We start from the raw sequence: 24,188 nt of genomic DNA on the forward strand, positions 1-24,188 counted from the left end.
AGGCCGTGCGTAGAGTTGTCACAGTGACAGCTAAATGATTACATGGTAGGACATGAGTCTGCTGGACTTTCTACCAGGCTGACGAAGGTGAGCAGAAAATCCCGAATGAGTCGCTTCAGTATGATCCAAGCAAAATGGGGTTAGGACCACAGCCTGTTGTAACTGAGAGGCCAGAAAAAACATGTCTTCTCGGGGTCCTGGGGCCTCTTGTCAGGTCCTGGCAGATTTTTAGTGTGGTTTGCCAGAGCCGTTTTTTTTAAATTTGCACGTTGCTTCTTCATTGTATTTGTTTTATTTCTATATAGCTTCTTTGTTGGCTCTTTTTATAAAATAACTTTATTAAGCTATGATTTTCATACCATTGAACCTTTTTAACATGTGCAGTGTAGTAGTTTTTAGTGTGTTCATATAGTTTTGCAACTATTACTGGTGTCTCATTTTAGAACATTTCCCTTACCCCAAAAAAGAAATCCCCTTCCGATAAGCACTCCTTATTTTCCCCAACCATGCCCCTAAGCAACCACTAATGTACTTTCTGGCTCCATAGATCTGCCTATTCTAGGCATCTCATATAAATGGAATACTATAATATGTGGCCTTTTGTGTCTGGCTTCTTTCACGTAGCATAATGTTTTCAGGAGTGTCCATGTTGCAGGATGTCCCAATACTTCATTCCTTTTTATGGATGAATAATATTTCATTATATGGACATACCACATTTAATTTATTGGTTCATCCCTTTATGGACATTTGGGTCATTTCCACCCTTCGGCTATTATTAATAATTATGATTCCATGAACATTCATGTACAAATTTGTGTGTGGACAGCTTTCTTTTGGGTATTATCCCCAGGAGTAGAATTGCTGGATCATATACTAAGTCTGTGTTGGACTTTTTCTTTATTAGATCTTTCCAGAGCACCCAACTGAGGGTAACTCCAGGAAACACCACCCCTAGCATGTAGATGTTCCTGCCAATGGTACTTAGACATACTGCTTATCACTCCTGCACACAGGGAACATGGCAAGAAGTAATGGGGTTTGTAAAAAGCGAGGCATTTCAGGTCATTATATACTGAGTCAGAAGGAAAGAAGGAGACTTTCTGGCCAGTGTTAGTTGAAGCAGATGTTGACACCTGACCCAGTGAGATCTGAGCCTGTCTGTTTTTTGGAAAGAGGATGCAGAATTTCCATTTCCTGACACGTGACGCATGTTCATTACATTGCAGGTGCACGAGTCTCCTAGTCAGTGAGATATGTGACATGAGAGAAGCTTCTGTCCAGTCCCCGGGGGGACATGGCTGGTATTGAGCCTTGGTTAAACCTGGCCCTTCTAATTTTCTTTTAGATACTTGATCAAATTTTTATCCAAGCTGTCAGAATATCAAGATGTAAACAAGATGACTCCCAGTAATATGGCAATTGTTTTAGGACCCAACCTCCTATGGCCACAAGCAGAAGGGTAAGTACAGGGTGGAGAAGTAATGTGGGTGATCAGGTGGGACTGCAGGGCCTGAGCAGGGTGGGCAGGACAGCTGGGGCCTAGCTGAGCACCAGCCTCATGTATTTTCCAAACCCTATTTCTGTGTTGGCCTGCTCCTCTTTTAGGCTGAGGAGGAGGCACAGAATTCTGCAGATCTTTCTTTTTGTTTATGGTCCCAGAGCTACAGGTCTGAAGTCAGGGTCTTCTCTGAGCTAATTAAGTCAGCACTGGGATGAGGGGAAAGGAGGGCGTAGGACATGGTGGCACAGGTCAGGCAAGCTCTTAGACTGTCATAAGAGGACACATCCCAGCCTCAGGATTCGGAGGGATAGAGAGCTGTCTCCAGAGACAGCAGTGTTGGAAAGAGGATGAGAATCACAGGGACGGGAGGGAGGAGAATCACACCTCACGTTGAAAGTGGCTTTGTAGGGATTGTTCATGTGCCCCGGGTTTATCCCCATTCTGCAGGTGGAAAAAGAGAAGTTCAGAAAGGTGAAGTGTCCCTCCCAAGAGAAAGTCTGCTCTCAAACCTCTGTCTGTGGGGTTCCAGTCCAGGGCCCCTTCCTGGGCTCTGCAGCCAGAGGACCATGGGCCTCAAACCTTGCCTCAGCTGCTAACTCCACCCTGTTCGCCTCTGCTCTCTGCTTACAGGAACATTACAGAGATGATGACCACAGTGTCGCTGCAAATTGTTGGGATCATTGAACCTATCATCCAGCATGCAGACTGGTTCTTCCCTGGGGGTAGGTGACAGCACCTAGGTGTGGGGGCAAGAGGCAGGGAGTATCACTGCGAGTTCTGAGCCTTTGAAGCCAAGTACCACTGCCCACAGGCTTTTTTTTTTTATTCCCCTATAAACACACACACACACACACACACACACACACACACACATGCAGACATGCACAAAGGCACACACATATCAGGGTGGAGTCATGGCAGCTTCCTGTTCTGTAATCTCTATATTTTTTGAGACGGAGTTTTGCTCTTGTTGCCCAGGCTGGAGTGCAGTGGTGCGATCCGGCTCATCGAAACCTCTGCCTCCCAGGTTCAAGCAATTCTTCTGCCTCACCCCCCAACCCCCTGAGTAGCTGGGATTACAGGCATGCACCACCACGCCCGACTAATTTTGTATTTTTAGTAGAGACAGGGTTTCTCCATGTCGCTCAGGCTGGTCTTGAACTCCTGACCTCAGGTGATCTGCCTGCCTCATCCTCCCAAAGTGCCGGGATTATAGGCGTCAGCCACTGTGCCAGGCCTGTAATCTCTATTTCAAGGGATACTCTGGCCTGAAGGTGTCCACTGTCTGTACTAACCATGTCCGTGGATTTTACTGGTCTAATATCCATACCATAGTTTCTTCAAATCTGCAAATCTTAGAATGTTTGTGCAGGAAGGAAAGATCCTCTGCCCCAAATCCTTCACTTTGTAGATGCAGAGAGGGAGACAGGTTCCTGAGATGGATGGGGACTTTTATTCAGGACTTGCAGATCACCTGGATGCCTTACAGACCCACCTTTTGCTACCCTAGGTTGTGCCCTTTGAGTTGTCCCTCAGCAGGTGAAGGCGGGGCTCAATCTCAAAGGCAATGAGATTCTTTTTTTTAATGCCTGCTTCAAAATTAGGCTCTGAAGATAACTTCCTAAGAGGGAGTTTCAGAGCCACAGAAGCCTCACTCCATAAGTAGATGACTCTCAATGGTGACAGCTTTGAAGAGATAGCAGTTGTTACACTAAATTCGGCATCTGCTTAAAAACATCATAATTGGTACTGTACCGTATGTTTGGTAGACATTAAGGGAATGCTTTTTGCTGTGCTGCAACAGCTGTTAAGGCATGTGAGGATAGGTTAGTAATTCTGTGCTCTGCCCATTAGAGGTAATCAATTAATGCTGTTCTAACATTGAAGTTTGATTGTCTTTCTTTTGCTTCATGTGTTTTAAGGTCGAACTGCTGACTCCCTAAGAGTTGCGTTGATAACAGAGTTGGGTGGGTGTGGGAAATCAAGATAAAGAAATAAAGGAGGTAGGAGTCAAGACAGTAAACCTATAGGTTCTGCGGCTGAGCTAATTCATTACCACTGCACACAGACAGAATTGTGCAGAGCTAATTTATTCTCATTGACTCGGAAAGGATGGGATGAGTACTTCTGTATATCGCTTTGACAGCCAAAAAACAACTTTAATGAAATCTCTATTTCTAATATCTTGAATTTATTCTCTATGGTTTTCCAGAAAGGCAGTGTCATCATCTATAAATATTAATATTGCCTCTTATTTTATTTTCTTGACTAATTCCATTGGCTAGTGTTTGTCAAATGGTGTTAAGTAATGGTAGCGGTAGTGAGCATTGCCATTTCTCCTGATTAGTTTAGGACAGCTGTTGGCTTTCAGTCTTAAGCATGAGGTTTTAGAAAGATGATTTCATATATTTCAGAAAGTATCCGTTCCTGTTTTTACAAACTTTTTTTTTTTCACAAGTTGACATTGCTTTATTAAATGCCTATATAGGTGATCACATGTGTCCCCCTTTTTGGCCTGTTAATGTGATGCATTATATTAATAAGGTGAACCATGGGATGAAATTTTCTAGGGATGACATACGAGGGAGTGGGTGTCTGGACTCATTCCTCCCCTGCCCAGGAAGGGTGTGGCAGACCAAGAGTTCACATGTACCAATTTTTTCTTCCCCACAGAGATAGAGTTCAACATTACTGGCAATTATGGGAGTCCAGTACACGTGAACCATAATGCCAACTACAGCTCAATGCCCTCCCCAGACATGGACCCTGCTGACCGGCGCCAGCCCGAGCAGGCCCGCCGGCCCCTCAGCGTCGCCACGGATAATATGATGCTGGAGTTTTACAAAAAGGATGGGTATGAACTGGTGTCTCTTTCTCAGCACTGGGGATTAGGGGAGGTGGTGGGGGTGGATGGGTGACGCATAAGAAAAATACAATTACGGGAAGGCTGCACTGACTCTCAGCAGTTTAGGTGACTCGTAGCAATTAAACTGTATCTGCTGTGTCTGGGATGAGTTTCTTTGGCTTGCCGCCCTTTAGACCGGAGGTCAGTGTAGCCTTCTTAGCTGACACAGTTGGGATCAGTATTAATTAGTTCTCATCAAAAGAAAGAAAAAGTAGTCACTGCGGGGAATTAAAAAAAATACATACGCACTTTATTTGGAATCAAAATGTATACAAGTAGATCAATTCCAGAATTTGTAGTGGCTTTACTTGGATTATAAATGGGCTCATTGCATTCTTCAGAAGCATCCTGGCACAAACAATACCTTTAATGTACAGTTTAACGTTCCCAGTTTCAGCCTAAAACTTGAAACAGCCTGAGCGTAAAATCCTTCTAGGTTTTTAAGATGTTTTCCTATCTTTTATTATTAACATCCGTAACTACTTCAATGCAGTTATTAAGAGGCTTGTAAGTACATTCAATTTAGTTTGCTCAGCAACAACCCTGTCCACACTCATGTTAAATTAGTTTATATAATATTGAACTACATAATGATTCCCATAGCAAGTAAGATGGGCATAAACAGGTTCCATAACAAGCACAGCTGACTCACGGTGAGCACCACCTCAGCCATGGCAACCAGAGGACGTGGGCTAATGAGTGTGTTCAGCAAGCTGCAGGCATCCACGAATACCTCTTACAGGAGGGGATCGTCTTGGTTGGTCAGGCAAGTCAGTTCAGTGAACTTTGATTAGAAATTAAAAATTACTACTGTAAAATAAAATGTAGCAAGTGCTCCTTTAGGATAGATGAGAGCATAAAGCATTGAATGGGAGTATCGGAAATGCAGACAACAGGAAGTAACCTAGCTAGAACCTTCCACTTTCCGGACAGACCACTGGGCAGCCAGAAAGATATGCTTGAAAAGGCCCATGGCCTAAAGCGGCGCAGGAGGGAAGGTTGAAAATCCAAGAACTGTTAGAGGTGTGTGAATCTTACTTTTCACCCCACTTCTTTCTGAATGGGAGTTGGTATTGGAGAACTAAAGTTGGCAGAGGAGACCTAGGCTTGTTTCCTGGGATGATGGTCAAACCTTCACAATGGCCAATATCTCTTCTTTGTTACTTCACCTATCAGAGACAATTTGTATGTGGCAGATGGGAGCTGTTTGCGTGCGCTATGCTGGTGTTTATTGTTCTCCACTTAGTGGAGAAAGAAAAAAACAGGAAATTCTTAGAAATTCAAATGAGTATGAAAAAACGTCTTTCTTTTTTGTTTTGTTTTGTTTTAAGACAGTCTCAGCTGGGCGCGGTGGCTCACGCCTATAATCCCAACACTGGGAGGCTGAGGTGGGTGGATCACAAGGTCAGGTGTTCGAGACCAGCCTGACCAACATGGTGAAGCCCCGTCTCTACTAAAAATACAAAAACCAGCCGGGAGTGGTGGCACGCACTTGTAATCCCAGCTACTCAGGAGGCTGAGACAGGAGAATCACTTGAACCTGGGAGGTGGAGGTTGCAGTGAGCCGAGATCGTGCCATTGCACTCCAGCCTGGGTGACAGAGCAAGACTCCATCTCAAAAAAAAAAAAAAAAAAAAAAAAAAAGAAAAAGAGTCTCGCTCTGTCGCCCGGGCTGGAGTGAAGTGGTGCAATCTTGGCTCACTGCAACCTCTGCATCCCGGTTTCAAGTAATAATTCTCATGCCTCAGCCTCCCGAGTAGCTGGGATTACAGGCAGGAGCCACCATGCCTGGCTAATTTTTGTATTTTTAGTAGAGATGGGGTTTTGCCATGTTGGCCAGGCTGGTCTTGAACTCCTGACCTTAAGTGTTCCTCCCGCCTTGGCCTCCCAAAGTACTGGGATTACAGGTGTGAGCCACTGTGCCTGGCCTCAGAAAAAATTTCTTTAATCTGTAAAAAGGAACATACTTAGAATCTGAGAGTCAGAGACAGAGAAAACTAGACAGTGCATTGGAACTTGTTTTTAAATCTTATTAACGCAGTTCCTTTGTGAAATCTCTGTAAGCTGAAGGGATGCTCTTGAGGGTAAATTCTGGTCCTGGTTGGGTGATACAGCACTCCTGATATTCCTTCGCAGGTGTTTCTACCCCAAAGTGTGCCCCTCCATCCCTCCTCCATCCTCTCTGCCAGATCTGGTTTGATTCCAGTGCCTCCTGGGCGCACTCCAAATGGCCTCTGAGAGAGTTACCACTGCAGATGCACTGGAGTACTCAGAGTTCACTGGCCCACTATCTGCAGGCAGATGCAGAAGCTTGAGCAATATCTTGAGCAGATACCTTATCTCTGATAAAGCTCTCCTGCTTAAGAATTTTCTAAATGATATGTCCACTCTGTATACTATTCTTATTTAAAGTTGAAACTGCCACCATCTACTTTAAGAGTATAGGAAATTTATTACATAATTTATTGTTGTACATAAAATAAATGTTTCAAAATGTGTATTAAATGTTAAATTCAGGCTGGGCGCGGTGGCTCACACCTGTAATCCCAGCACTTTGGGAGGCCAAGGCGGGTGGATCACCTGAGCTTGGGAGTTCGAGACCAGCCTGACCAACATGCAGAAACCCCGTCTCTACTAAAAATACAAAATTAGCCCGGTATGATGGCGCATGCCTGTAATCCCAGCTACTCGGAAGGCTGAGGCAGGAAAATTGCTTGAACCTGGGAGGTGGAGGTTGTGGTGAGCCAAGATCACGCCATGCATGGCAGCCTGGGCAACAAGAGCAAAACTCTGTCTCCAAAAAAAAGAAAGTTAAATTCAATGAAGGTCTTACCGGTTTAGGGTGGCTCTCCCTGAGTTGTCTGAGGTAGAGCATCTGTGCGTACGTTTTAAGGAAGTGTAGTGAACTGTAGAAGATCAGTTCTTACCTGACCTTAAAGAGTGGGTGTTTTTGGGGAGAGGAAAGAAATTTGCATCTCTTGAGTCCCTATGTTATCTTAGTAACATTAGGGCAGTTCTCTATATTGGCCCCATTTCTGATCTTTTGAAATCTATGAGATGCATTTTAAAGTCTTCACACTGCTCATTGAAACCCTGACAAATTAAAGCTCATGTTATTGAAGGTTTTTGGCCAAGTTAAAAAAATACGTATATATATGAATTATATATCAATAAAGCAGATACTTATTTAAAAAGAAGAAAATTGAAGGGCAGAAAAACTGGGTAAAATTGCAAAGAAATGGTAAGTTACCGATTTGTGTCAGTGACACTTTCCTAGGCTGATGGCTGTTATGTCCTAGATGTCATACAAAGCTTCTTACTTCCCTCACAACTCTGGGCTTTGGTCCTGATGCCTTTCTGGTTTGAAATGATGCAGGAAGCTGGGTTTCTTTAGCAGGGCTTGGCGTCCAATTCAGGAGCTTACATATACATTTTTCATCATTGTGGTAGGTAAAATAATGCCCATCCACCGAAGAAAAATAGATCTAAAGCCCTGGAAACTATCCATATTTCCTTATTTTGGAAAAAGGTCTTTGAATATGTGATTAAAATAAGGATCTTGAAATAAGGTGATTGATTATTTTGGATTATCAAGGTGGGCTCTACATGACGTCATGTGCATCCTTATTAAGAGGGAGGCAGAGAGAGATTTTACTACACACACAGAGGAAATGTGAAGATGGAACAGAGAGAAATTTGAAGAGATGGCCACAAGCCAGAGATTGCCAACAGCCACCAGAAGCTAGAAGAGAGAGCAAAGCCTTGCTCCCTCCTTGATTTCCACCTGGTAATACTGATTCTAATTTATTTAGAAAATCAATTTCTGGGTCAGGCGCGGTGGCTCATGCCTGTAAGCCCAGCACTTTGGGTGGCCGAGTTGGGTGGATCACCTGAGGCCAAGAGTTCAAGACCAGCCTGAACAACATGGAGAAACCCTGTCTCTACTAAAAATACAAAACTGGCCAGGCATCATGGCACATGTAATCCCAGCTGTAATCCCAGCTACTTGGGAGGCTGAGGCAGGAGAATCGCTTGAACCCAGGGAGGCAGAGGTTGCAGTGAGCCGAGATAGTGCCATTGCACTCCAGCCTGGGCAACAGGAGCGAAACACCATCTCAAAAAAAAAAAAAAAAAAAAAAAGAAAAGCAATTTCTGTTGTTTACCAACCTTGTGGTTGGTTCTCGTGACAGCAGCCATAGGAAGCCAATACAATCATCCACTGCAGCTCCACACCAAGAGCTTTGATAAAGATGGCAGCAGATGCTTTGCTTGTCCTCCCAGGGAGTGTTGGAATCTGATTGCTCTCCCTTCGAGTCTGAGTTGCTCTAGTGAGTTACTTGACCTAGTAGGATGTGGGAGAGGTGATGTTCTGGGACTGCTGAGGCCAGGTCAGAAGAAGCCTTGTAGATTCTGCCTGGGTCTCTGGAGACAGTCACTCTTGGAGCCCAATACCATCCTACATGGAAATCCAAGCAGCTCCTTGGAGAGAAATGGAAGTCCCCAGCCCTCAAGCCCAGCTGAGCACTGTCCTGACAGCCAGCACAGCTCCAAGCTCTGAGAAGGAGTCATTCTGGAGTCTTCAACCCAAGTCAGACCACCTCTGCTAATGCTGTGTGTGCAGACAGGCCAGCCTTGCACCAATGCTGTGTGTGCAGACAGGCTGGCCTTGCACCAATGCTGTGTGTGTAGACAGGTCGGCCTTGCACCAGTGCTGTGGGTGCAGACAGGCCGGCCATGCACCAGTGCCGTGTGAGCAGACAGGCCGGCCATGCACCAGTGCCCTGTGAGCAGACAGGCCGGCCATGCACCAGTGCTGTGTGTGCAGACAGGCCGGCCTTGCGAAGCCCTGCCAGAACTCTAGATTGGTGACCCAGATAACCATGCTAAGTTTTAGGGTAGTTTGTTACATAACAAAGAGCCAGAACAAGCTTAAAAAAAAAAATCCTTCAACCCCATCACCTGTCCCAAATCTCCCCATCTGATTTAAATGGCCTGGCCTGGGATAAGTATGTGATTCTAATGTGCTGGGGTTGGGAACTACTGAATAATTTTGCCACTCTGAATGAAGAATTTGGCAATGCTACATTTTTTTTTAATTTATCAAAACTTTCCTACTTTAGCCATTGAGTATTGCTGTGATATATAGGGTGTCCTAACTCCGCCAACACTCTGAGCAACGAAGTATTAAATAAATCACACTATTGTTTTCTGTACTTTTTAAGCTCATTCTTAGAAAGTTTTGGGTGCAGATTATGTTTTCAGTGTCTTTTTTGTTTGGGTTGTTTTATTGTTTTATAGAATAGTGAAATTTGTGTGTTAGGTCATTAGTCCTAAATAATAAATGAAAGTAAATCTACAGTCCCTTCTATTTCTCTGACAGTCCCAGACTTCCTGGTCAAATCGATTTTTTTTTCTACTGCCTTCAGAAGAGTTTGCCAAAGTGTCTGCACTCTTGCTGGTTGGTCAGGGAGCACCCATGGAGCCAGCATTGGGCTTTGGACTCCAAGCATTTGTCAGATGCCTCCACTGGCTACATCCCCAACTGAGCCTGGACAGGCTGGGCCAGGACTGTTGAAGGACCTGTGGAGAAGCCCAGAGGCAAGAATAGAAGCGACAGGCCGTGCGCAGTGGCTCACACCTGTAATCCCTGCACTTTGGGAGGCCAAGGTGGGCAGATCACTTGAGGTCAGGAGTTCTAGACCAGTCTGGCCAACATGGTGAAACCTCATCTCTACTAAAAATACCAAAGAAATAAGCTGGGCGTGGTGGCAGACGCCTATAATCCCAGTTACTCGGGGGGCTGAGGCAGGAGAATTGCTTGAACCCTGGAGGCAGAGGAGGTTGCAGTGAGCCAAGATCGCACCACTGCAGTCCAGCCTGGGCGACAGAGTGAGACTCCGTCTCAAAAAAACAGAATAGAAGCGACATGGGTAATGTGACCTCCTTCCTAGCATCATGTCCCTCCCTTCCAGATAGCTATCAGATAACTGCCATCTTCCCCTTCTCTCCTCTCTGTCTCCACGCCCTGCAAGATGCCCATCTGAGACTTCAGTAGACCACTGCCCACTCCCTACCTCTGTGTTTCCTCAGTACCTTCCTCCCTACTGCCTCTTTTCTTTCTTCTGGCTCCGGCCCCTGCTCCCTGCACTTGCCCTGCTGGCTTGTCCATCTGTTCTGTTGCCCCTGCTTAGTTCTAGCCTCTCGTAGCCTGAAACCCACGGATGGCAAGGCCCTGACAGCATCTATGAAGCTGCCCCACAGACCCCATCAAAACCTCCTTGGATCCCGATGGGCTGGCGATCTGCCACGGAGATCCAGCTACCTCAGGCCTTGATCCTCAGAAAACCAACATACAGCTCCTCTTTGCAGGCCTGAAACCCGATGCACCTACTGCCATTGCACTTGCTCCACCGTGGTCTGATCCTCAGGGGTTCTCTACCAGAGCCAGGTGACAGCAACCCGAATGGTCTATGGGATATTTACATCAGGGCCAGCAGCCTCCCTTGAGCTCTGTTTAGTGGGTGACCCATTCTCAGCCTATGCTTGAGAGCTGCACTGCAAAGGGCTTGTCCCACCCCTGTGGACTTTAATCTAGATGTTCAGTAATTTGGAAAAGGCACACTTGATTGAGAGGGTTCTAGAATAATTCGAACTGTACCCTATGGTATACCAGTTTCCACTGGTAGCTGGTTATATTATGAATGGGGAGGAGGGTGGACTCTGATGTCTAATAAGTTCCTGAAGCACATGATCAACACATTGAAACCAGTTTCTTTAGTGTATGACTTCTTAGAGTCTTTAACATGCTGTTACAAGCCACAGACCTCCACAGGGGGCTGTAGCATGTATCATTTCCCAAATTTAGTATATCACAACACCTGAGATAAACTGAACCAGTGCCCCAAGGGACTTGTTTTTGTAATTGCAGATGTGGATGTCCTCTGTAGATCCTGTGGTAGAGGGTTGAACAGCACATTAAAATCCCTGAGGCCAGGTGCAGTGACTCACACCTGTAATCCCAGCACTATGGGAGGCTGAGGCAGGAGGACTGCTTGAGGCCAGGAGCTCAAGACCAATCTGAGCAACATAGTGAGACATCATCTATACAAACAATTTAAAAAAATTAGCCAGGCATGGTGGCACGCACCTATAGTCCCAGCTTAGTCAGAAGGCTGAGACGGGTGAACCCCTTGAGCCTGGGAGGTGGAGGCTGCAGAGAGCTGTGATAGTGTCACTGCACTCCAGCATGGATGACATAGTGACACGCTGTCTCAAAAAAAAAAAAAAAATCCTTGAAAGAGATTATGTCATGGATAAGTGATGCAGTAATTTTACTTCAGAGCTTGAACCTATGATAAGACAAACTTACCTAGAAAGTCTTCTGCGTATGGATGGAAAATGTGACTCCTATTTTGGTTTAGGGCTGTCTACATGGAGAGGGATGTTTTGGTCCAGGCCCCTTATCAGCCTCCTCCCCTGGACTTAGACATTGTTGGATGCTGGGACCAAGTCTGAAATGTTGTCAGAGGACTTGGCCTTTATGTGTACTGGAGAGGTTAAGGTACTTCGTTGCTACTTACTGAAGAGAGGAGTTATTCCCAGAAAAGCTGGAAAATACCGAATTCAGGCCTCACTGGGTGTGTGTAGGCCAGGCTAAGTCTTAGGAGCTTTGGGTCCCCTTTTCACTCACCTTTGCTGTCCAGGACATCATCTGCTGACCCTGTGGCTCCCTGCCACAGTTCATCTTACAGTCCCTGAATGTGCACGCCTACAGTGGGTGTTTGGGAAGCCTCTGTGGATATTTGGGAAGCTACCAGGTTTCCCTGCCCCCTCTTTCTTGGCTGGCCTTTGCCAAATGTAACTGATCTCTAGAACAAAAACCAAAACCTTCCAAATCTCTATAGACTTGAACACTTCACAGCCATGTATTGGCTGACACCTCCCCTGGCTAGGATTCTTCCCGACCAGGAGTCAAAAACAGCACTGCAGATGTCTGATCTTCAGAGGTCTGTTCTGCTAACCCCAGACAACTCAGCTAGAGTGGTCCACAGCAAAATTCTGCCTGGTGATAAGTGTATTCTACCTATAGATACCTATTCTTCTTGGAGCTGGGATCTTCCAAATTTTATATTTTGGCTTTTTTTTCTCCTTTTTTTCCCCCTCTCTTCTTCCTTCTCCTCCTCCTTCCCCTGCCCCAACCCCAGCACCCTTCTTCCTCATTTTTTTCTTTTGTTTTGCTGGGGCAGGTCTTTGTTTCTCTTTAATTTTTGTAAGGTCTCCATCCAGGGTGTGTCAATGCCTGGACACTGGCCACGGTTAAACTTCGGGGTGTGAATCAGAAGATCCTGATCTGCAACTCTTTTTGCTTTTTTTTTTTTTTTTTTTCCTGAGATACAGCCTTGCTCTGTTGCCCAGGCTGGTCTCAAACTCCTGGGCTCAATGATCCTCCCACCTCAGCCTCCCAAATAGCATGGCCCATAACTTTTAGTGGGCAGATACACAATGGAATATTGTACACTGTGGTTGCAATGTCTGGAACTGAATTTGTCCGCGCTCCCCTCCTGCCTCAATTCCTCAACAAAGACAGGCTTATTCTGAACCCTGCCATCATGGAGTGCCCGGGAAGGCATTTTTCTCACATGGTTTCCTTGCTTGCCCCATCACAATACCAGTGACCTTCTCACTTCGAGTAAAAGGAATGACCCATTTTCTAAGTTCAGGGGGCTTAGAAGTGAGCAGACAACATCTTCTACCGGTTTACCCTTAGCTGCTCTAGGTGATCGCTGAGCACCTCCTCACCAACACATCACTTCATTGCTTCCCTCTTGAACCCTGAGCCGTCGTTCCACTGGTCCTGGGCCTAATCCTCTCCCTGTATGGTCTACCAGGTTGCAGACTTTAAAAGAAGCATGCCATTTCATCTCCAGCATCAACGAGCCATTTATAGTTCTTCTCTTTCTACTTCTCCCTGCTTACACGGTGTGAAAGTCATAACCCTATGAATAGCCCTGCATGCAGAGTCTGAGCTTTGGAGTCAGGCTCCCTCTGAGTTCAAATCCTGGTTACTGAACTCGGAATGCCTCAGTTTCTTCATATGCAAAATGGGGAAATCATGGTAAGCACCGACTTGAATCATTCTGAGCATTGAACGAAATATTGCTTACAAAGTGTTTAGAGCAAAGCTCAGCACATGGTAAATGTTAGCTGTTCTTAGTACAGGAACCAGATTTTTGAGTGACATCCTCATGTTTTTAAGGGGGCAACATGGCGGGGCCCACTTTCCCACTGATGAGGCGTCCTGATCCAAGCCCTTTCCTTGCCACCTCGGGTGCTTGAATGTTTTTATCTGTCTCCACCTTACCATGAGCAATTGAGCTAATTCTACAAGCAAGAAATATACAAACACCAAGGGCTTCGTGACAAAGCACGAAATATCCTAACAGCCAAGGACAGCTGACGGTTGCAGGAGGCTCCCCAGGACGTGGAAAACCCTGTGTAAGCAGGAAGTGCTGTGACCATTCCAGGCTGAGCCTCCTGCGCCCTAGTGTATTTTGTTTTCCAAAGAACCTTTCAGACAAGATGACCCTTCTGACTCCTGCCTCCTTTACTGCCCCAATGACCTGGGTTGGGCAGTTAGACTTAGAAGGGTTTGCAGGCATCCCCTCTTTATTTGTTTGTTCCTTAAGCTTGGAATCATCTAAGTAGGATTTTAGCATCCCCTATTCTGAAACCCAAATTGGGCCATCCAACTCAGCAGAGCCCTGCGAGACTAAGAAACGTAGGGAAATGGGACTGATAATAATCTCCAGTCCTCATTTTTTTCCAGTCCCCATTTTTTGTTCCCTGTTCTATTTCTTTTTCTTTTTCTTTTCTTTTCTTTTCTTTTTTTTTTTTTTTTTGATACAGAGTCTCACACTGTCGCCCAGGCTGGAGTGTAGTGGCTCCATCTCAGCTCACTGCAAGCTCCGCCTCCTGGGTTCACGCCATTCTCCTGCCTCAGCCTCCTGAGTAGCTGGGATTATGGGCACCCGCCACCACGCCCGGCTAATTGTTTGTATTTTTAGTAGAGATGGGGTTTCACAGTGTTAGCCAGGATGGTCTCGATCTCCTGACCTCATGATCCGCCCACCTTGGCTTCCCAAAGTGTTGGGATTACAGGTGTGAGCCACTGCACCTGGCCTCCCTGTCTATTTCTATCAGAGAACTCACCCCAAAATCTTTTGATGTTTAGGGTCACTGTTAGGAAGGGAAGAAATCTGATGGGAAACTTGATAAACCCAGGTGACATGAGCCAGATGGGGTCTTCCTAGCATCTCTATCATGCTGTGCCTGATTCAGAAGTAGAGTATCCTTTTCCCCCCTTTATCAACATATTTTAGACTTGTGTTCATTCTCTTTCTTTCTCTGAGGAGATTTTTAAAAACAAGTCATATGCGCTTGGCACCTACAAACACAAAGCATTCTCATTGACACTACATCTTACTGATTTCTTTGTAAGAGCTAAGGGCTTTATGGCCACAGTTTCATTGGCTCCTTACAACAAATTGAAGGAAGAGAAGCATATTATTCCATTTTACAAAGGATGATCGGAGGATAATCAGATAGAACTCCTCCATATTATAGAGTTAGTCATTGGAAAATCTAGGATTCATACCCAAATTCTCTGCTTTCAAAGCCCTGCTGTCCTGAGCTGGAGAGGCTGTGGAGTTACCACGTTATACCCAAAAAACACAAGCCAGATACTAGGCCTTTATATTCCATCCATCAAGGTGTTGTCTGATGCTCTGAATCTCCAGCTTGTCCACATCATAAAACACCATTGGCTTAGCTAGCTAGACCCTACTACAACCCACTGTATGACCACTCAGCTTCTGCCACCAGGTCATGGTGCAAGGGCATGCTAAATATATCTTAGCACTCAATAATTGATAAACTGTCTTCATGGAAATGCCGGAAACAGGAAGGGAGGTATTAGCTCCATTCTATGGATGAAGGGAGAGCTCTACTGAGTCAGTAAATGGTTAACTGGGACTAGAGGCCTGGGTCGTTCTAGAACCTATTCCATGATACCGTCTCATGAAAAATACCCACGTTTCCATTATGATAAATTCTATGCAAATATAAGATGCTGGCAGGCAGGGAAGATTGTTCTTCAGTGGGTCTACCTTACCAAAATGAGGACTTATCACCTGACTCCCATCCTGTGCATCTCAATGATGAGCAGTGTCAATTCTGGATTCCCTGCCCCTTGTCTTCTTACTCTGAGAGAGAGCAGTGGTCCAGCCTGGGTAACATGGCGAAACTCATCTCTAAAAAAATTATGAAAATTAGCCAGATGTGGTGGCATGTGCCTGTATTCCAAGCTACTCAGGAGGCTGAGATGAGAAGATCACTTGAACCCGAGAAGTTGGGGCTGCAGTGAGCCATGATTATGTCACTGCACTCCAGCCTGGGCGACAGAGCAAGACCCTGTCTCAAAAAAAAAAAAAAAAGAAAAGAAAAGAGAAACAAAAAAGAGAAGAGAAGAGAAAAGAAAAAAGAAGCAGTGGAGAGAATCACCTCAGGTTCCACTCCCCAGATTCTGTAGGCTCCCTACCTCCTGCTTAGTGATTTCTAAGCCCTTTGCTTCACATAGATTCTTGCTGGCCTCTGACTTCTTGCTTTCACCTTGATTCAACTATAAAGGGATCTAAAAGCCAAATTGTTTTCAGTTTTCAGCAGAAGCCTGGGAAATCTTTGCCATCTAGATTGTCCTTAGGTATCCATGCAGAGATGTCTGCTGGAGTCAGATATGTTTTATTAATTCCACTTCTGTATTGCTCCTTTCTTAAGAAACAGCAGCAGTGCCTTGATTCCGGCTACTGTTTCTTTATGCAATAAAACAGTGAACAGAAGCTTGTGAACTGCTGATATAACCTTCTAGTTGGATCCCCCATCTGTGAATAGATTCCCCTTCTTGGCAGCATACTGAGCAATTTTATTATTTCTGTCTTCAGGTTGAGTTTTATCTAGACATTTGAACATTTACATATACCATCTTGCTTTGGAAGGTAAATGCACTTTTAGGCTTCCAACAGCATTGCTGCTGCCGTTGTGATTGATTTACTGTGTAAAGATTTATATTACTGTTTGAAAATGTCAGTGAACATTTGATGTGAATTCACAGTGGAACATGTGATGCTCCCTCTTATGAGAAAGTCATTTCAGCTGGGAAAGTCGTGATTGCATATGGCACTGTAGCCTCTTTACAAGAGGAGAAGTAGCACGTTGAACTCATATTTCTCAGTTGCCGAAGTTTGCCAGTGTTATTTAGCAAGTCTCGCCCAGTACCTACCCCATGCCCAAGCTGACACCTTCCCTTGGTAAACCAGAAGATCACCAAGGAGGCTGGTGTCTGAGATTCCTGATGCTAGAAGGTACTGTTGGGGAAATAGAAGGCATCCCCCACCAGCTTTGGCCCAGGCCTTCTCACCAGGTGGGAAAGCCTTTTTCAAGTAGAAGAGAAAGGGGCAAGGAAGAGAAGATGGGGTAGGACTTAGATTTTTAGGACTCCTTGTGCTGGTCACCATGTGAAACATCTCACATGCCCGAAATCCTCACCAACCATTGCAACTAAGTGGTATCAGTTCCGTTCCCCAAGAGGAATGTTAAGCTCTTTGTTCTTTTCATCCTGATACATTCTGAAGCCTGCAGACCACAGTTCGATGATCTTTGGCAGCCCGCTTTAAATACCAGGGGATGTAACCAGACTGTGTCCCAGAGTTTCAAGTGGCCTCCAAAAGCATTTCTGGGTATCGTATAGGAAGTGTTTGTTTATTGGTAGAAGGTTCTCAGACCCCAGATGACTTTGGAAACTATTGGGTCCAGGAAAGAGACATCCCTCCCCTTTCCCTCCATCCCTGGTGCCTCCTTGAAGCCATCCAGCGGAGATGAGAAATACCAGCAATGGTACTAGACATAAGAAGGCCTCTGGTGGTCCTAGGAAGGAAGGGGATCAGGAAGCCGTCCCATCCCAGTGTGTGCTTGGTTTAAGCATCACTCCCCATATTTTCTTAAAACAGCTAAATCCCACCATCCCACCTTCTGCAACCAAATCTCCATACTTGAACTTTTTCTGTTATTAAATCTTGCTGTACCTCTACAAGGTAAATATGACCTTTCTAGGTGAGCAGGATTTCATGGTGTAATAGTTTTGTGCTTCTGACTAGTGTAGGTGACCATTTGGCAGGGAGGAGGTGAGAGTGAGCACATCATAGTCCTCATACACCTATCTCTTTGTGCAGATACGTGATAGAGACAAATGCTGGTTGGGAGTATATGTTTTCTCCCTGAATGAATGAATGTTTCTCCCTTAATGCTAGAAATGTGAGCCCTTACCTTAGTCAATGAGTCAATGAAACCTTGGTTCAGATGACAGCAGCAGTACCTCCTAGACCAGAGGAAAGGGAACTAACCACCTGCTAGTCTATGTAACTTAGAAGTCAGTGGATAAGGCCAGGCGCGGTGGCTCACACCTGTAATCCCAGCACTTTGGGAGGCTGAGGCGAATGGATCACCTGAGGTCAGGAGTTTGAGACCAGCCTGGCCAAGATGGTAAAACCCCGTCTCTACTAAAAATACAAAAATTAGCTGGGCGTGGTGGCGGGTGCCTGTAATCCCAGCTACTTGGGAGGCTGAGGCAGGAGAATTGCTTGAACCCAGGAGGCAGAGGTTGCAGTGAGTGGAGATCGCGCCATTGCCTCCAGCCTGGGTGACAAGAGCGAAACTCTGTCTCAAATAAATAAATATTTTTTTTTTTTTTGAGATGGAGTCTCACTCTGTCACCCAGGCTGGAGTGCAGCGTCGCAGTCTTGGCTCACTGCAAGCTCCATCTCCTGGGTTCATGCCATTCTCCTGCCTCAGCCTCCCGAATAGCTGGGACTACAGGTGCCTGCCACCACTCCCGGCTAATTTTTTGTATTTTTAGTAGAGATGGGGTTTCACCATGTTAGCCAGGATGGTCTCAATCTCCTGACCTCGTGATCCACCAGCCTCGGCCTCCCAAAGTGCTGGGATTACAGATGTGAGCCACGGCGCCTGGTCATAAATAAGTAAAATGTTTTTTTAAAAAAAGAAGTGAGCAGATGACTACTTTTACCAGTTTCTTTCTTCCTTCTGCCTCTTTCTTCCCCATGCCACACCAGTATCAACTCTTCAGCTGCTCTCTTTACCTGTGTGCATGGTAGGGTATGACTTGCACTTACACAAATAGGAGAGTCACTTTAGAGAGACCAACTAAATTGTAATAATTTTATAGCACAATAAAAATCCCACCCCAAGACCCTGGACCGTGGAGAGAGACCCCTTACAGAAAGACAACCTTTATGTCCAAAGGAAGGCCTAGATTTTTTGAAACTAATATCTGTATGTTTCTGTCCCTGCAGCCTTAGGAAAATCCAAAGGTATGGTATCCTCTGGTAGCTATGAGGCCATGCTCAGTCTCTTCAACTGAGCCACCTATGCATCGTAGTGAGTTCCACCAGAGGGTGAATGCGCCGCGTCTGGTTGCTTGGCCGACTTATTTGAAGCTGTGTGCCCATCATTAAAATAGAATCAGAGCCCAGAGGGACCATAGGCACAAGCAGCCCCTTCCCTGCTGTGTAGACAAGTGGGAGTGGCCTGCAGAGGTGTGACTTGGCCAGGGTCCCAGCAGTGGTGGAGCTGGGGCTAGACTCCAAGTTACAAAAAGAAGGATTCATATTTAGATGTCTCCTGCTGTCAGTTCTATGCTCCCCCCTTCGCTGCCCCTCCCACCTCGTCTTGCACTTGGGAGGAGTGAGTGTCCCTGCCCCCCCAGTTAGGCCACACACCGCTGTGAGGAAGGCTGGCAGTTTACACCCAGGGAGCTTGCCGGGCCATCATCCTGAGCTGGCTTTGGCAGAGGGTTGAAGCACAGCTTGTGGCCGCCAGCGCTGCCGACTGTGCCCTGCTCCTTGCCTCAGTGAGGGGGCCGCTCTTGCCAGGACTGGGCTGCCCAGGGCTGTGTCTTGGCCGCCGGGAGCAGCCAGGGTGCTGGGAGCACAGCCCCCAATGCATCGCTTCCCGGGCCCCCGGGGTGCTAAAGCTGCGCTGCTCTTCTCCCAACGCGGACCTGCTTGAATGTGGGGGAGGGAGCCTGTCTCCTGTCATCTGTTACGCGTGGGTAAGCGGTGTCTTTGTGTCCCTCGCCAGCATGGGTGTGAGGGTCATGGACACAAACTGGGTGGCTCGAAGAGGCTCCTCGGCCGGTCGGAAAGTGTCCTGCGCCCCGCCCTCCATGCAGCCTCCCGCCCCGCCCGCCGAGCTGGCTGCGCCCCTGCCTTCGCCGCTGCCGGAGCAGCCCCTGGACAGCCCCGCGGCCCCCGCGCTCTCTCCATCCGGCCTGGGCCTCCAGCCTGGGCCCGAGCGCACCAGGTAAGCGCGGGCCACTGCCGTCCGGGCGGGCTGGTGTGCGGTGCAGGGGGTGTCTGGGTTGGCCGCACTGGAGGCCTCTTGGATTTCGTCGTTTCCCGTGCCCCCGCCCCCATTTCTAAGCATTCATATTTGGCTTCTGCGTCGCGCTGGCACCAAGTCAGCCATCCACAGCTGCCTGGATTATCACACGAAGTCCAGTCTTCCCCAGCATAACATCGCAAGCAAGCAGAAGGTGGCAGCTTGCGAAGGCAGGGTGAAGAATCTTAGGTTCCCCAACTCTGTTTTCCCCTTCCTCTGTCTTTGTCGTTACAGTGGCCCCCCATATCCGTGGGGGATACATGCCAAGACCCCCAGCGCATGTCTGAAACAGCTGATAGTCCCAAACCCTATATATACTGTTATTTTTTCTTATACACACATACCTGTGATAAAGTTTTAATTTATAAATTAGGCACAGTAGGACATAAGCAATAACTGGTAATAAAATAGAAGAATTATAAGCATATGCTGTAATAAAATTATGTGAATGTGGTGTCTCTCAATTTTTTTTTTTTTTCGAGATGGAGTCTCGGTTGGTCTCCCAGGCTGGAGTGCAGTGGCACCATCTCGACTCACTGCAACCTCCGCCTTACAGGCTCAAGCGATTCTCCTGCCTCAGCCTCCCGAGTAGCTGGGATTACAGGCATGTGCCACCATGCTTGGCTAATTTTTGTATTTTTAGTAGAGATGGGGTTTCACCATGTTGGCCAGGCTGGTCTCAAACTCCTGACCTCAGGTGATCCGCCCGCCTCAGCCTCCCAAAGTGCTGGGATTACAGGCGTGAGCCACCATGCCTAGCCTGAAAATATTTTATTGAACTGTACGCACCTATTTGGACCACAGTTGACCACAGGTAACTGAAACTGCAGAAAGTAAAACCACGGATAAGGGGGACTACTGTATCCTATTTTGAAGTTTACAATTTCTGTGTTTCTCCTTCTCTTTATAGTCATAGCAGCCACTTTTTTTTTTCTTTTGATCCTGCTAAAATGGGTGCAAGTCAGGGAAGGAATGGAGGTGGCGGTCGTACTGGGCCTGATGACCTTTGCAGCTTGCCACATGGTTGAATTGCCATTATTTTAGGGGAAGGAAAAAGACAGGAATTCATTCCATGGGTAGCTTGATGAACATTAACTGATAACTTTCTCTTTTTAAAGATAAAAAGACATGATTGCTGCCCTTAAAAAGTTCACGTTCCAGTGAGCAAACAGGCCCTGACAAATAATGACAGCACTTGGTTATGCATACCCAGGGTGGCAGGGGAGGAGACAGTACCTGGCCCTTCCTTGAAAGGGGCATGATCGGGGGAGGCAGATTCTGGATGTGAGAATTGCACCATGAAACAGCTTTGCTGTTTGTTTCTATCTTTTCTCAAACAGCAATTTAGAACACCAGAAAAGCAACATGAAATCACATGCCACCGTGTCTCCTGTTAGAAGACATGGCATTCCTCCATAACCACTGCCAGAAAAGTTTTGGAGACTTAGGGAAGCTGAATCTTCTAACCCAAATCTTTCTCCAAACACACATGCATACACATGGACACACATCCTCACACACCATCGCCACCAGCACACAAACACACACCCACACCCACACCAACCCCCTACATGAGAGGCTTCCAGGCTTTTTTGTTTTATTTTGTTTAATGAATAAAAAGTATTTTCACGGCCGGGCACGGTGGCTCACACCTGTAATCCCAGCACTTTGGGAGGCTGAGGCGGGCGGATCACCTGAGGTCAGGAGCTCGAGACCAGCCTGGCCAACATGGTGAAACCCCATCTCTACTAAAAATACAAAAATTAGCTGGGTGCAGTGGTATATGTCTATAGTCCCAGCTACTCAGGAGGCTGAGGCAGGAGAATCGCTTGAACCCAGGAGGCGGAGGTTGCAGTGAGCCGAGATGGTGCCACTGCACTCCATCCTGGGTGACAGAGCGAGACTCTGTGTCAAAAAAAAAAAAAAAAGTATTTTCACTGTAAAACCAGGAAATGACAAAGGGACAGGGGGGATAGATAGTCTTAGAGCGTAGGAGGGGGCACCTGACCCTGGGTATGCTGGGTTGCTGTTGATGACTTCAACTCAGAGGATGCTCGGTCCTGGCTGTGCAATTGCTAGGCCACAGATGGACCTGAGAGATGCAGATGCGGGCACAGTGAGTTCACTGGAGAAGCAGAGTCTGAGAGTGGTGGGCCAGGTGAGGCCGACCAGGAGGAAACGGACCCACAGGCGGGAGATGGGCTGGGACTGCTTACTTTTTGGACACTCATCAGCTTCATCCTAGTTTCCCATCTTAGAAAGGGGACTCAGTGCCATATGGTATTTGGCATATAAATGATATTTCTAAAAAGTGCTCCGTGAAGATGGATTCCCCCAGGCTCTGAAGGCATTCCAGGAACATTCTCGGTGGGTGACCTTGCAGAGTTACTTGTGGGCAGGCAATGGCACCCTCTGGTTCAGATTATTTTAAAGGCCACTCACATTGCTCTATAGCCAAATGTCTTTCCCCTTTGCCCAGGCTGACCGGTTTAGTAACTTTTCTTTGGATGTTAGTGTTTTTTGTTTTACACCACTTTTTTTTCTCTCCCCGCATGGATTTCTCCCAGTACAAACAGGTGTTCCATTGTTTTTGTTTGTGTTGTTTGTTTCTGTTTCCTGGATGTTTGCAGCCCAGATGATGTTCCCTCGAGTGGCCGGATTCTCGTTCTGGCTCCCCCTCCCCTGATGGCAGGCCCTTCCTTGCCTCTGACTGGTTCCCACCTTCCCACTCCCTACCCCAGGCCCCACCTTCAGTTCTTTCCCTGGCTCTGTCCAGCCAGGCTCTGCCTCCACATCCCGCCCAACTGCTTAGCATGAATGCTAACCCCAAAATTCTCCTTCCTGCTTCTTGGCACCAAGGTCATGGGCTGAGTCATGCATCTTCAGAGCTAACTTGTCCTCAAACGTGCCTTAAACATGCCTTGTTCATGTAGCGCCCCTAGTAGCCACCCTACGCCCCACCTCTCCCCACTGGGTCAGCTGCACCTATGCTGGAGAAAGAGGACAAGGCTAAGTGGGTAAATGCTTGTTTCTGTGCTGGAGGAAGTGTGTCTGGGCCGGGCGTGGTAGCTCACGCCTGCAATCCCAGCACTTTGGGTGGCCGAGGCGGGTGGATCCTGAGGTCAGGAGATCGAGGCCATCCTGGCCAACATGGTGAAACCCCGTCTGTACTATAAATACAAAAATTAGCTGGGTGTGGTGGCACATGCCTTTAATCCTAGCTACTTGGGAGGCTGAGGAAGGAGAATCGCTTGAACCTGGGAGGCAGAGATGACAGTGAGCTGAGATCGTGGCACTATACTCCAGCTGGGCAACAGAGCAAGACTCCGTCTCAAAAAAAAAAAAAAGTGTGTTTGGTGGCAGGGAACAGAAGGAAGAGCTCATTCCTGGATTCCCTGGATAGATGTGTGTCCAAAGGAAGGAAGAAGAGTCTACCCACCCACAAGAAGCAATTTTTTAGTTTGCTGATTATGAGATGTTTTTGATTGGTTGACTGGCCTTCCTCTTGATAGTGGCAGAGATAGATGGAAGGGTAGGTAGATATTTGGCATTGATGCCCGGGTACCTGGTAACCTGCAGCCTGAGGTCCTTGTCCAGCCTGAGTGAGGCAAGAGTTTTCTGTTTCTGTTTTTCATGAACAGAATAGAGAAAGGAATTACTGCTCTTTTGGTTCCTCTGAATAAAATGGTTTTTGCCCCTTGGGGAACTAGGTATAGTGTGTAAGACTCATCCCAAGTGGGAGAGAATGTGCCTCCACATTGAATGTGATCTTCCCTTTATTTCTTTGCATGAGGAAAATGACCTGTGCTTTGACGCTATCGGCTTCCCCGGCCCAGCTCCCTGTTCCCAGTCTTTCTCACCTCAGTGGACGAGAGTGCTCTATTCCTATTGGAATTTTCTCCAAATTAACACTTGGAGTTTCTAGATCAGTTTAGGAAAGAAATAGGCTGTGCCTGCCTTTTTTTTTTTTCTTTTCTTTTTTTTTTTTTTTTTTGACAGGGTCTCCCTCTGTTGCCCAGGCTGGAGTGCAGTGGCACGATCTCAGCTCACTGCAACCTCCATCTCCCGGGTTCAAGCCATCCTCCTGCCTCAGCCTCCCGAGTGGCTGGGATTACAGGCACGTGTCACCACGCCCGGCTAATTTTTGCATTTTTAGTGGAGACAGGGTTTCGCCATGTTGGCCAGGCTGGTCTCAAACTCCTGACCTCAGGTGACCTGCCTGCCTCGGCCTCCCAAAGTGCTGGATTACAGGCATGAGCCACCGTGCCC

At 46.8% G+C, this 24,188-nt stretch overlaps 1 protein-coding gene across 5 annotated transcripts in view; it reads left to right on the forward strand.

Moving 5' to 3' along the window:
- The window catches only part of ARHGAP44 (Rho GTPase activating protein 44), a 201,247-nt gene that overhangs the window by 164,447 nt on the left and 12,612 nt on the right, over positions 1–24,188 (forward strand). For 3 of the 5 annotated variants that reach the window (XM_019013328.4, XM_019013330.4, XM_019013333.4), the window contains 5 exons: positions 1,349–1,462; positions 2,135–2,226; positions 4,178–4,358; positions 18,833–18,850; positions 19,620–19,841. In XM_019013328.4, coding sequence (XP_018868873.3) covers positions 1,349–1,462; positions 2,135–2,226; positions 4,178–4,358; positions 18,833–18,850; positions 19,620–19,841 — 627 coding nt within the window. The remainder of the gene's footprint in view (positions 1–1,348; positions 1,463–2,134; positions 2,227–4,177; positions 4,359–18,832; positions 18,851–19,619; positions 19,842–24,188) is intronic. The other 2 variants (XM_019013329.4, XM_019013332.4) reach the window with 2 other exon arrangements.

Source organism: Gorilla gorilla, chromosome 19, assembly GCF_029281585.2.
Source record: "Gorilla gorilla gorilla isolate KB3781 chromosome 19, NHGRI_mGorGor1-v2.1_pri, whole genome shotgun sequence".
Classification (NCBI taxonomy): Eukaryota; Metazoa; Chordata; class Mammalia; order Primates; family Hominidae; genus Gorilla; species Gorilla gorilla.